The sequence below is a fragment of the Eremothecium gossypii genome, chromosome VII, assembly GCF_000091025.4.
Source record: "Eremothecium gossypii ATCC 10895 chromosome VII, complete sequence".
Taxonomy (NCBI): Eukaryota; Fungi; Ascomycota; class Saccharomycetes; order Saccharomycetales; family Saccharomycetaceae; genus Eremothecium; species Eremothecium gossypii.
Genome location: NC_005788.4, coordinates 333,929 through 346,568, shown reverse-complemented (window position 1 = coordinate 346,568; position 12,640 = coordinate 333,929). Strand labels below are relative to the sequence as shown.

The 12,640-nt window shown below is 58.4% G+C and overlaps 8 protein-coding genes across 8 annotated transcripts; 3 read left to right on the top strand and 5 right to left on the bottom strand.

Annotated features, from left to right (window-relative positions):
• Nucleotides 1-23: 23 nt before the first annotated feature.
• TML25 (palmitoyl-(protein) hydrolase) lies at nucleotides 24-731 on the bottom strand (the record flags this gene model as incomplete). The annotated part of the gene is made up of 1 exon (NM_211541.1): nucleotides 24-731. The coding sequence occupies one exon, from the start codon at nucleotides 729-731 to the stop codon at nucleotides 24-26; it is 708 nt and encodes a 235-aa protein (NP_986479.1).
• Nucleotides 732-1,231: 500 nt separating this feature from the next.
• Nucleotides 1,232-1,771, top strand: SRN2 (ESCRT-I subunit protein SRN2; the record flags this gene model as incomplete). Its single annotated transcript, NM_211540.1, has 1 exon — nucleotides 1,232-1,771. The coding sequence occupies one exon, from the start codon at nucleotides 1,232-1,234 to the stop codon at nucleotides 1,769-1,771; it is 540 nt and encodes a 179-aa protein (NP_986478.1).
• Nucleotides 1,772-1,811: 40 nt separating this feature from the next.
• PEX7 (Pex7p) lies at nucleotides 1,812-2,924 on the bottom strand (the record flags this gene model as incomplete). Its single annotated transcript, NM_211539.1, has 1 exon — nucleotides 1,812-2,924. One exon carries the CDS (start codon nucleotides 2,922-2,924, stop codon nucleotides 1,812-1,814), a length of 1,113 nt encoding a protein of 370 aa, NP_986477.1.
• A 338-nt stretch (nucleotides 2,925-3,262) lies between these two features.
• Nucleotides 3,263-5,011, bottom strand: SAN1 (ubiquitin-protein ligase SAN1; the record flags this gene model as incomplete). Its single annotated transcript, NM_211538.2, has 1 exon — nucleotides 3,263-5,011. One exon carries the CDS (start codon nucleotides 5,009-5,011, stop codon nucleotides 3,263-3,265), a length of 1,749 nt encoding a protein of 582 aa, NP_986476.2.
• A 350-nt stretch (nucleotides 5,012-5,361) lies between these two features.
• AGOS_AGL192W (pepsin-like aspartic protease) lies at nucleotides 5,362-6,861 on the bottom strand (the record flags this gene model as incomplete). The annotated part of the gene is made up of 1 exon (NM_211537.2): nucleotides 5,362-6,861. The coding sequence occupies one exon, from the start codon at nucleotides 6,859-6,861 to the stop codon at nucleotides 5,362-5,364; it is 1,500 nt and encodes a 499-aa protein (NP_986475.2).
• A 492-nt stretch (nucleotides 6,862-7,353) lies between these two features.
• APC2 (anaphase promoting complex subunit 2) lies at nucleotides 7,354-9,483 on the bottom strand (the record flags this gene model as incomplete). The annotated part of the gene is made up of 1 exon (NM_211536.1): nucleotides 7,354-9,483. The coding sequence occupies one exon, from the start codon at nucleotides 9,481-9,483 to the stop codon at nucleotides 7,354-7,356; it is 2,130 nt and encodes a 709-aa protein (NP_986474.1).
• Nucleotides 9,484-9,833: 350 nt separating this feature from the next.
• Nucleotides 9,834-10,652, top strand: DCN1 (NEDD8 ligase DCN1; the record flags this gene model as incomplete). Its single annotated transcript, NM_211535.2, has 2 exons — nucleotides 9,834-9,836; nucleotides 9,888-10,652. The coding sequence occupies 2 exons, from the start codon at nucleotides 9,834-9,836 to the stop codon at nucleotides 10,650-10,652; spliced, it is 768 nt and encodes a 255-aa protein (NP_986473.2).
• Nucleotides 10,653-10,791: 139 nt separating this feature from the next.
• Nucleotides 10,792-12,456, top strand: TAF12 (Taf12p; the record flags this gene model as incomplete). Its single annotated transcript, NM_211534.1, has 1 exon — nucleotides 10,792-12,456. One exon carries the CDS (start codon nucleotides 10,792-10,794, stop codon nucleotides 12,454-12,456), a length of 1,665 nt encoding a protein of 554 aa, NP_986472.1.
• Between the last annotated feature and the right edge of the window lie 184 nt (nucleotides 12,457-12,640).

The window sequence follows — 12,640 nt, the reverse complement described above, 5'->3', positions numbered from 1 at the left end:
ACAGCGCATTCTATTAACTAGACTCACAGGGCGGGCCGCGGGGCCGGCTTCTCGGCGTCGAGGTTGGCCTTGATAAAAGCCAGCGCATCGTCCAGCAGCTGGGGCGAGATCGAGTGCCCTAAGCCGTCGTAAATCTTCAGGCGGTGGTTTTTAAAGCCGTACTGGGAGGTGAAGCTCCGGTGAACAGCTTCCGCACCGCTGGAAGGGAAGACCTCGTCCATGGTGCCATGCGATTGGAAGACGGGCGCCCCCGTGTTGGCGTCGGACACGGTATGCTCGAGCCAGCGGTAGCTGGGCGGGCCGGAGAACGACAGGAAGCCGCCGAGGCGGTGCGGGAAGCTCAGCGCGGTGCCCATCGTCAACGCAGCGCCCTGCGAGAAGCCGCCGATCCAGATGCGCTCGTAGGGAATGCCCTGCGCGACCTGCTCCTCGATGAGCTTCGGGACGAGTTTCATGGACTCGTTGAAGCCCTCGAGGTCCACGGACTCGTGCGAGAGCCACGAGCGCACGTCCAGCCACGCCGTGGCGGGCGCGAAGTTGTTCGCCGTGATCGGGCGCACCGGCGCTGTCGGGAACACGAACTGCGCGCTTGCGAGTGCCGGGTCGCGCTGCAGGTACTCGGCCAGGAACGTCCAGCCGGCACCGCTGTCGCCGAGGCCATGGAAGATGATGAACGCGTACTTGGCGGGCTGCGCACGAGCCGCGATTCTGATAGGAGCAGTTGCAGACATGTCCGTTGTCTCGGCCGCGCAAGAAACGAAAGACTCGGCATCTGGGTACTTATATACCGGGCGTCATGTGACTAGGCAGCCCGCCGGCGGCCCGCCCACACATGTGGCGCAAAGCCACGCCTATAACGCACCGATGGCCACGGGGACCGGCATGCAGTCAGCGACACTCCGCTGACACGTCAATCGCGGCCAGCTACACGGCTAAACGCCGGGGCCGGTACCGATCTAGGGGTTCTTCTTGCCGCGCTACGGGCGCCCCTCGCAGCCTCGCGCTGGCTCCCGCGCGAGAGGGGATCGGCAAGGCTCCTCGCAGCCGCACACTGCGTCTATGCCTGGACCGTCCGGCGAGCCGGACAGCCGAGGAGCAGCCCCGCGATGTCTGTCTCCCCGGCGGCGCTTACTCTGGGGCTGGTGTTGAATTTTCCTAAAACTGGTGAAATTGTACGGGCTCGCTGGAGCCCGCGCCTGTCGATTGTACACGGGAATAGCGGATCAATTGGATGGGGACGCCAGTGTTACCCCCGAAACCGTGCGCAGCGGCTGGCGGGCCGAGGGCTGAGGTGCCGCTGCCGCGCAAGGCGCATTTGCTGTCGACTGCAGAGCTGCAGGAGCTGTTGAAGGCGCAGGACAAGTTGCAGCTGTACGTGGCGGGGTTGTGCGAGAGCGAGGAGACGCAGAAGCGGGTGGAGCAGCAACGAAAACAGCTGGCTGAAATACGGGAGACGTTTGCGGGGCTGGAAGGGGAGCGACAGCGCGTGCAGGAGCGGCTGGACGGGTATCAGAGGCTAGTGTTCCGGTACCATGAGGCGTGGCAGGCGGTAGACGGGGCGTGCCGGGCCCGTTACGACGACGGGGTTCTGCGGGCGCGGCTGCAGCAGGAAATGCGCGCTGCGGAGGCGGAGTGCCGGGTGCTGCGGGCACAGCTGGGCGACGCGGAGGTGGACGCGTTTCTGACACAGTACCTGCGGCTGCGCACGGAGTACCACGTGCGGCGGGAGAAGCTCGAGACGTGGGAGGTGCAAGGCGCGCTGCGGCGGTAGCCGGCGCCGTTTTATGTATGCTGTCTGTACGTAACGTGAGCTACCTAGCGAGCGCGTACCACGCGCAGACCTGGCCGTCCCAGCCGGTGGTGGCGACGTAGCCCGGCTGGCCCCAAAGGCTCCAGTCTGCACCGAAGACGAACTCGGAGTGCTTGGAAAACACATAGGAGCAACCGCGCTGCGGGTCGCTGTTGTTGGTTCGCCCCGAGTGCTGGCCACCGGGGCCGTCCGCGAGGTCGTGCCAGGCTCGGCAGGTCATGTCGTAGGAGGTGGAGAGGAGGATGTTCGAGTGGTGCGGGGACCAGACGACTTTGCGCACAGCCAAGGAGTGGCCCTGCATTTCGTTGATGGAGACAGGGGCAGTCCTGCTGGTTGTAAGTGTCTGCCGTACCATCCGCAGGTCCCACACCTTGACCATCTTGTCGACGCCGCCAGTCGCGATTACATGCGGGCGGTATTTGTTGAAGTCGCAGGAGAGCGCTTCTAGACCACTGTGCGCGATGAAGCGCTGCTGGTTCGACGCCGCGGGCTGCCGCAGGTCGAAAAGCGAGACGTAGGAGTTACCGGAGCAGCTCATCACGAGATTCGGGTCGTGCGGCGAGAATTGCGCCTGGTATATGCAGTCCTTGTTGTCGGCAGCGTCCTTGTGCTGCTGCTGGTTCGAGAGCGGTAGGCCGCGCGCGCCTGGCTCTACCATCACGCTGCGGTTCGCGGGCGCGGGCAGCAGCGTCAGCATGCTCTGTGGCCGCGCCGGTGTCCACACCTTCACCGTGCCGTCCCACGACGAGCTCACAAATGTGTCCTTATGCAGCAAGTTCCAGTTGCAACTGAAGACCTCCCGCTGGTGCTCCTGGAACAACGCGATCGGGTACTGCTGCAGCGTGATGTCGAACAACCGCAGAGACCCGTCGCCCTGCGCCGCCAGCACCTGGTTTTCGTGCAGCTCGTTCCACGCCACGTCGAACAGCCCATCCTTGGTGAGAAATGAGTTGGACTCCACCATCGTGCCCTGCGCCGTGAGATCCATGATGAATAGTCGGCCATTTCCCACCAGTCCAAAGTTAGATCCTGATGCCACTGCCAGCTTGTTGTCGAAGAACGGCGAGTACTGAACGGCATAGCCGCTGTAGCCCTTCATTTGGTAGACCAACATCGTACTATTGGCTCGTACACGACTGGTAGTGGCCGAGCTGGTTCTTCCTGAGGGGTCTTTTGTAGCCCATGCAGGTGACTGCGGGCCTAGTGGAAGAAAACCGATGTGATCACGTGCAGAACATGGGGATATAAGTCAAGTGGGCCTAATACATGCATAATCAGTTATATACATACAGATATCAGTCCGGAACGAAGATACGAGTAATTATATACACCAATAGTAGTATTATGATATATCAATGCAAAGAAAGCCATCAATGGAACCAATACACCAATAAACCCTTAATGCAGATAGTTTTAACTTATATCAAACTGTCTCTGTGGTGAACAATGCCGTCATTCCGTCTCTTGAGTAGGATCATCAGGGTGAGTGCGATCGTGAGGGGAGTTAACATCGGCCTCGTCGCTGGTATTATGTGCAGGCGCAGGAGGTGAGCGGGGGTGAGGCATGGGGCCGGAGAAGTCCACGGTGCGTACGCCCGTGCCCTCGCGGAAGCTGGCGACGCCGGTGCCAAAGAGGCCCCTGCCCTCAAGCGAAGGCCTGCGGCGGCCGTCACCCAGGACGTCGCGGATGGGACTGCCGCCGGCGCCGAATGGTGAGCCCATCATGCGGCCCCTGCTCAAGAAGTCGAAAAGGCCAAAGCGGCTAGGGGCGGGCGGCGCGGCGGCGCTTTCTTGGCTCCGTTCGGCGCCGGAGCGCGAGGAGCCACTAGGTGCGAGAGTGCTGTTGCTGCTATTAGTGTTGTTGCCGCTGTTTCTGCGCGGCTGCATTCTGCCGGTTAGATTGGCGATGAGGTCGAAAAGTCTGCTGATGTCTGTGTTGTTCATGGAGGCTGTTCCGGCGCTGCCGCCTTCGCTGGTGGTGGCAGGCTCCGGGGTAGTGTCGTTGCCCTGGGCGGAAGCGGGACTGTCCGTGTTGCGAGCGGCACCGAGCGGGGCCAAGCTGAACAAAGCCAATGGGATGACTCCGACGGCTTCCATGCTCTCGGCCGCGTGAGCCGGCGGAGCAGTCGGGCTGTTACCCGCTGGAACCCTCTCCGCCTGCGCTGCTGGCGCCTGTTCCGATTCCGTTCCGGCGGAACTACCGGCAAGCGGCGCAGTGCCTGCCTCGCCACGTTGAAGATGACCATTAAAGGAGGCCGAATCCGGTCTAATAACGATCACGTTGTGCCGCTGTAGGGTGATCCCACCGTCACCGTTTGGCCGGTCGCCACTGCTTGCGTTGTCACCGTAGATTAGCTGGCGTATCCTCTCGAACGACTGTCTATCAAATTCGTCCATGACCACGGGGGTATCCTGGACTGCATGATTCAACCCCTCGTTTTCCACTATTCGCGCCCTGCAAATCGGGCAGCTGTTGTGCTCCTGTGTCCACCTGAAAATACAATCTCTGCCAAAGACATGGCCGCACGGTAGTTCCGTGGGCGAATGCTTGTAGTGCGGCTGCTCCGCCTCCTCTTCCGCCGGCCAACCACCGGCGTGGCCGCCCTCACGCCCGCCGGCATCACCACCTGCGCCGGCCTCGCCGGGCGACAGAGAGCTCTGCGCGGACGAGTCACCCCCTGTCCTCTGTCTTTTCAGGTACAGCGCGTCGTTATCTACATCACGGTTTCTCTTGGACCCGATCGACGTGTCGTCCTCAAAGTCGTCGTAGCATATACTGCACAGCTCGCTGTCCAGCTCGCTGAGCTTCCTGAGAGGGAGCTTTTCAAAGGACTCCTTCGAGAGCCCCCGCAGGAGGCTGATCCGCCGCGCCACGCGGCTCAATGCAAACTGCGCCGCAATGCCGATCACCTCCTGAAACCGATCGTTCGACGTCGAGTCCGGCACGTCCGTGAAGCTCATCACGAACGTATCTCCGTTCTCCCCCGGGCCCTGTCCCGCTTCCTCGCCCTCTCCCCCGACATTCCTCATGTCGTGGAGCCACGAGTACTGGATTGCCACAGTCACATTGCGCGTGTTCGCCCTGGCCCGTGGCTCCCCGCCATCCTCGACTCCTGGACCCTGTCCACCACCACCGTGCTCCTGCCCCTCGTTGTTGCTCCGCCTGCTGCTGCTAAACCCAAAAACGTTAGTAATGACCATTTATCTTACAAATGAGGCTTGTGCGTAAATATCTCAACCTACTTCGTCTCAGACATATCTATCGTCTGCAGAATGTGTTCACTGTGCGCCTTGATATATACCTGCGGTATTATCAATGCACCTGTAACGCTCTCTCACCTTAATACTTGGCCCTTTGTGTTTGTACTTAGCAGTGATTTGGCCCTGATCTCAAACTCCAGCCAAGTGATCTTTGGGTATCGGTTACCCGGCATAGCTACTTGTCACTAGTAACGTGCTACATGTTTACATAATCCTTGCTCGAGCGTGCGGACATAATGGTCTAATGAGTGGCCAATGGGAATCGCGATTTGCAATTGCGGTGCACAGTGTTATATAATACGTGTGGCGGCACCTAATAATGAAGCAGCAAAGAGCATCACCGAGAGCGACGGGGGGGTGAGGGTTAAGGCCGAATTGCTGCGGCTACCGACAGAGCCAGAGCTGCTGTCGGAAGCCGTTGCAGTTAAATTGCCAAACTCGCCGTTGAAGACTAGGGGCGTATAGGCCTTCCAGGGATCATTGTAGCCGGGTGCGCGCACGGCGCGGGGCACGGCACCAGCAATGACCTCTATCTGCTCCTTGCCGCCTTCGTAGTTGGCCTGGGCCATGGAGACTTCGAGGGCCTCGAGGTCGAAGACCACGTAGGCTCTGGTCAAAAAGACGTCACCGAGAATGACGTAGTCGCTACTGTGTGGCATGATACCGAAGCGACAGGTCCCACGCACATTGGTCATCATGCTATAGTCAGAGAGCGGGCTGCGGATTTGGAAGCCCCCGAAGTCGTAGATGTATGCTGTCTGATGGAGCCGGCGGCTGTTGCAGTCGACGATGTAGCCAACTTCTTCGCTGTGCCACCTTGCACCGGCCGCGCGAGCGAGCCGGTCCGCCAGCTGCATCGGGAAGTAGGTGAGCGTGGTGCCCGAGTCTAGAAGGGCGGGCACCTTGGAGCCCAGTAGGGTTTGGACCTTGTCCTCGTCACGGCCGGTGTGAAGGCCGATGGCCGCGAGGGTAACATGTAGTTCGACAGGCTTGTTAACGCGGCGCCTGTAATTTGCATTTACAAGCGGCACCGTATTCAGCGTGCCCTTGTACTTGCTGTGGTCCACAGCTCCGAACAACACCGAACCTGTCTTGGCATTCAGCTCATTGATGAACATAGAGTATACAGTTTTCTTGATCACATTGTTGCGCTTCAAAACCATTGGCAAGTTGTCGTACTGGTACCCGAATTGTTGGGAGGACATGGTCGTCTCCATCGCTGGTAGGCCGATCCCCAACACCGCCACGCTCGAGTTGGAAGCATGGGCCACGGCAAACGTTAATCCGTCGACATTAGCCTGCCCGAGGTCTAGCCGATCCGTGCCCCACGTCCCGTGAGCGTATGTGGAGTCGCCGTAGCGTATGTGAAATTGAGTGTTGTTGTCCTTCCACGTAGAGGACCGCGACGTGTCAAACGAGCCGTGTTCGTAGCAGTTAAGCTGATTCGGGTTGGGGTAGTTGTTCGGACCGCACCGCACCCCAGCTCCGACCACCCAGAGGTCACTGGACCCCGTGTCCATGAGCACCCGCACCTCCTGCGGTGGCGTCCCGATGCTCAAGTTCACAGAATAGAACATCTGCTGGTTGTCAATCTCAATGTCGACCCAGTCGTTCCGCTTGGCGAGCCTCGGCACCGCTGCCCGCCCACTCCACGCCTCGCTGAAGGATGGGCCTCGCTTCTTGTCGAAGTCCATCCGGACGAATTGCGCGGCTTCTTCCCGCTCCACCAGGCTAGCGCATGCCACGTTGGTCGCGAGTACCGCGCCCAAGGCAGCAATTTGTGCTATCATGGCGTCTTCTTTCCTTGCCTCTTGTACGCGCTTGCGCCTCTTGTCGTTTGCCGACTATCAATGTTATATATACTAGCTACATATTTTTCCAGTGGCCTTGCCGCAATCTGCATAATCCTTGGAGCATTGCTATCTGAACGTCATCTTGAGGAAATCCGACTGGAACATGCGCCTCTGCAACAACTTTCCTCCGCGTGTCATTTGCTAACGGCGCATTGCTTTTTTTGGTCCCTGTTCACAGCCCCTTCAACAGCACCGCGGCAGGGTGTATGTAGCCCACGCATTCCGGCGGGTCGTCCGTAACCTGCTAAGGCGGCACATCACTTTATAGCGACACCACCCGCAGTGCCTCGACAGAAACGCCTGTTGTATGGAACATCGTTTGAGAATGTAATGCTTTCGAAGGCGGGCACGTCTACGTAACAGAATAGACTGGCGTCCAAGACCAGGCCGTAGAATTATTTAGGTGTGTGGGTGTATATCTCGCAGTAGTTACGTGGCGTAGGCGCTGGACACTGGATGGAAGGCCGGGACTGACGCCTGGGACTGGCGCGAGGCAATGGCGGAGTTGTGGTTCTCAAGGATCTCGTAGAGGTCATTCTTGTTGAGATGGAGCACGTGCTCGTGGCACCAGAACTGAATTATGTCCTCTACGAGGCGGGGGGACATGTTGGTGTGCGCGGCAATGTCGGTGACAGACAACGGGCAGGCCTGTCGCTGGAAAAGGTCAATGACGGTATACTTTGGGAGCGAGACGCGGCTGGACCAGTGGCGGCCGTCTTCGAAGACAAGCTGGAGGTCGACGGAACCCTGGTCCTTTTGGAAACGCAACTTCCGGCCCGGGGAGCGTGTCTCGAAGGCCTTCTCCATCTGGTCGAAGATGGCAGCAAGGCCGGGGGCGACGGCGTAGTCGCCGTAGGGGCTGCGGCGGCCGATCTTCCAGTACAAGTAGGAGATGATTTTGGGGTAGACGTTGGGCGGCACGAGCTGTAGCTTGGTGCTCCACGTCTGGAAGGTGGCGCTTTTCTCGAGATCGCTCCACATGACAAAGACGTTGACAAGGTTGGACTCCTCGCACATCGACTTCAACACCTGCTTGTTGTTCTTAAAATACTTCTTCATGACGGTCTTCAACAGTTGCGACCACTTGGCGTTGAGCACGTACCCGTCCATCTGGAGCATGTGGTTGGTGACAAGCTGGATGAACTCGTTGATCAAGACCTCCGGGGAGTCAAAAACCTGGAAAACCACCTCGAGCACGTCCTTCGGCAACTCGAGCGTCTCGGCGCCATCGTCGTCGCTGTTGAGGGCCTTGGCATCGTCGGCGGTGAAGGGACCGGGCTCCGGGGTCCATTCCAAAAACTGTTTCACGAGCTGGTCCTGCCGCTCGAACGCCACAGAGTAGATTGCTGCTTTGCCCTTGCTCGTGCTCATGGAGTGGAATGTTAGAGCAGTGCTGTTCTTGAGCTCCTTTGAGAGCTGGCTGAGAAGCTGGGGGTTCTCGGTCAACGTATTCTTGGAGATAACCTCATGTATCTCGTCGCTGTCGAGCTCCAGGATCGCACAGAGCACCGAGATGATCAAATCGGAGCGCTCCTTGATCTTGGGCTTTAACTTCGAGGTGAAGCGGTTCATGGAGCGACCGGTCGGATCCACTACCATGAGGCACTTGATCGTCTTGACGTAGTACAAAAGTATCTCGACTGTCGTCACGCTCGGAACCAAAAGCTCCTTGTGAAAGTCGTTGTATATCTGGGCGACAAGCCGGTCCAACTCGGCCGTGTCGCCCTTAATCACGCTCTTCATCTCCAAGAGCGCCGGCTTGGACATCGGGAACTTCGGGATGATCTGATGAAAGAGCTCCTGCGTTTTGAGCTCAATAAACTTCTTCTCGAAGCAACGGTAGATGAGGTTGTTGAGCTCGGGGTCGTCCGCGGTCGGGAACTGGAGTAGCTGGATGAACTGCGCCCAGCAGCGCGCAATGAAACTGTTAAATACCTCCATGATCAGATAGCGTTGGTCCACGTTGCCGTCCATCCGGTTACGGCAGAAGAGCGCGATCTTCTGCGTGAGCACCTCAATCACAAACTTCACCATCGGGTGCCCCAGCCCCTGCACGATCCACTTGTAGAGCCGCGCGGCCGTCTCGAAGTCGTCGTCCTGGAGGATCAGCGCCCGGATCCGCGCCTCCATGTTCGCCCGGAACCCCGGGTTCCCGTTCAACAAGTACTTCCGAAGCCCCACGAGCTCTGCTGCAACCTCATCCTCCGTAAACACCGCCACGTACCGGAGCGGGAACTCGTAGTACCTCTCCAACTTCACCATGTCTGTGTACTGCTCCAAGCGCTCCCAGTGTCGGAAAAAGTGCTGCCGCATCTGCGACACTGCGCACTGCCGGAGCAGCCCAACCGTCGTCCCTGGCGCCTGCTCCCCCAACCGGAGCAGCCGGATGCTGTTCTTGATCCGCAGGCTCGGCGGCCGCATCTGGTGGTTATTGTGGTCGTCATTCGGGTCCATCCACTCTAGCACCGCCTCTATCTCATCCTTCAAGCTCGGGTCCCATGTACACACCGCATCAACCACCTGCTGTTGGCAGCCTACAGCTTCCTGCGAATACATCATATGCTATGTCCTGCTTGTGTTGCGTGCTGGGCAGCAGCACGACATGCGCTGCACACCTTTTTGTTGGCCCGACATGCCGACGTCGATACACAGTACCGCCGCCAGGCCCACTACTAGACCGCTGCCCATCTGCTAACTGTTCGTACGACTTGGAAGATGGAGGGCTGGCGTACTCCCAGGCACCCGTGCCCTGCCAGCGGATGTCTGCGACAGCCGCAAGCTGCGGGAGTTCGTACGAATACACAGGGCAGACACTGATGCTGCCAACGAAGGGGCCTACAGGCTCGACACTCCGCGCTGTCAAGAGTGGAGCGCAGTGAGACAGGTCGCAAGACACCGCGCAGAGCAGAATGGTATGTCGATAGGGGCGGGGCGGAAGCACGAGCAGCGACTAACGACAGCAGAGCAATGCACGCCAAAGAGAACTGATCAGGGAGTTCCTGGCGGTGACCAGCGCGACGAGCGCGGCCGCAGAGACATACCTCGAGCGCAACCATTGGTCGCTGGACCACGCACTGGACGACTTCTACACGCAGAGCGGGGGCGGCGGGCGCGCGGAGCAGTACAGCGCGGAGCTGGTGGCCACTTTTGAGCGCTACGCTGCGGGCGGCGCGATGGACACGGAGGCGCTGGTGCGCTACGTGGGCGATCTGGGGTTCCAACTCGAGGACGTCGCGACACTGTGCCTGGCGCGCCTGCTGAAGGTCGAGGAGCTTACGGCGGACATCTCGCGCTTCCAGTTCCTGTCGACGTGGCACGGACTGGGCTGCAGCTCGCTGCCGGACATGCGCGCGGCTGTGGACGCGCTAGAGCTGCGCTTGCGCACCGACGCAGCCTACTTCCGCGCGCTGTACGCCTACACCTTCGGCCTCGGGCTGGACGCCGGCGGCCGTCGTCTGTCCGTGGAGACCGCGATTGCGTACTGGTCGCTGTTCTTCCTGGACCACACCTATGCCGTCACTGTACCCGCCCCGCGCCTGCGCTCCTGGTTCGAGTTCCTGCGCGCGGGCGACCACAGCGTTAGCCGCGATACCTGGGACATGTTTCCGCGCTTCGCGCAGCGCTTCCCGGACGACACAGAGCTCCTGGAACACTACAACGAACTGGCGTCCTGGCCTCTGGTAATCGACGAGTACTACGAGTGGGTCAAGGGCCGCAACCAGCTGTAATTGCGCCCGTAGAGCGCTGCTCATCGCCGTGCTGTCCCGCCACTTATGTATCATTATCTACGTTGAATATGGTTACCCGGCCCGCTACCGAACGTGCCCTTCCTTGAAATTTGTTAGTGGACGTCAACTAACCACCTGGATGAGGTCACACGAAGCTGTAAGCACAGGAGAGAAGAGGTTGTCGGGTTGGCAAGCGCGTTGCTTCAGGTCAGAAGGGTTTAGCACAAGGTTTATTGTATTATATTTATTGGTCTCTCTGTGGAGCGGTCAGAGCAGGAAAAATAGTGCTAGAGATATAGGGCAAACACGAAAGGAGAACATGTCGAGCAACAATCAACAGGGCAACGGCCAGGTTCCGCAGTTAACGCCGTCATCCATGCGGCAACTGGCTTACAAGTTCCGGACGCTTGTAAGCGAAGCGCAGCAGGTAGGGGTGCGGACGCCGGAGGGTCTCGAGCTGCTGAAGAAGGCGTCGAACATCAAGGCGATCTACGAGACGTACCACCGGCAGCAGGCGCAGCAGGCGTTCCAGGTGCGGAATCCGGCACCGGCTGGGCAATTGGCGGCGGCTGGGACGGGTCAGGCGACAGCGCCGCGGCCGACGTCTTCAGTAGCGAGCAACATCAAAATGCTGTTGACGCCGCAGCAGCGCGAGGCCTACGAAAAGCTTACGCAGACGTTCAACGAGAGCGTGAAGAATATCACGGGGGAATATGAGTTTCTGAAAAAGAACATCGAGGTGCTTGACACGGAGATCAAGAACCGGCAGGGAGAGCCGATGACGGTGAAGCAGCTGGAGACAAAGAAGAACGAGCTACTCACAAAGCTGACAGGGCTGAATACCCAGTTCCAGGCGCTTCCTAAAAAGTTCCAGGAGGATAAGAAGAAGTTTTATATCGAGTGTGCGGCCACGAACGTCAACTTGAAGAAGTTCCTACAGGCCACTAGCCAGCAGCAGCGGGCCAGCGCTGGGAACACCGGCACGACGAACTCGCCGGCTAACACCCAGCTAGGGGCAAACATAGGCGCAGCGAGTGCTGCCACTCCTGCAGCTGCGAATGCTGCACCAACAGGAAGCAGCGCTGCCACGCCTCAATCGCAGCGCCAACAAATGCAGCGGCCGAATAGCGGGGCAAACAGATATCCTGCACAGGTGACTCCTGTAAATGCGGCTGCGAACCAGAACAATAGCGGCACAGCGAGACCAGTCATCTTCAAGCAACCTAACCCGTCTATCCCAATACCGGAAAATATAACACCTCTCACTACGACTTCGGTGTCGTACCGCTCCAACAGGCCAACAATAACGAGCGGTAGTGCAATGAATGCGTCCGCTCTGACTATGCCCGTCATGACAAAACTTCCTCCCTACGAGGTTGATAGTGAGCGTGTCATGTCGAAGAGGAAGCTCCGGGAACTAGTCAAGACAGTGGGCATCGACGATGGTGATGGTGAGACCACCGTAGACGGCGATGTCGAAGAATTGCTTTTAGACTTAGCCGACGACTTCATCACGAACGTGACCAGTTTTGCTTGCAGGCTCGCTAAACACAGGAAATCTGATAACCTAGACGTAAGAGACATTCAATTGCATTTAGAAAGAAACTGGAACATTAGAATACCGGGTTATGCTGCAGACGAGATTAGAAGTACCAAGAAGTGGAACCCTACACCCGCATATAGCCAGAAGTTACAGGGAATCTCTTCTGCAAGGGCGGCGAAACTTGCGCCAGCTACAACGGCCAATGTGACCACAGGCTCGGCAAACGCAGCAGCTGTCGCAACTGAATCAAACAAGAAATAAACAACTGGTAATTAATATAGTATACCGTATCAACTTAATCATACAGCAAGCAATCTTTAAATGTGGCATCTTGTAGTATCTATCACGTGATAAATATTTGCGCGTTTCTTTTTTGATTATTATCTGTAAAAATTTTGAAGCTCATCGCATCTCGAGCAGAGGATATTTAGTGCTAGTAGAAGAC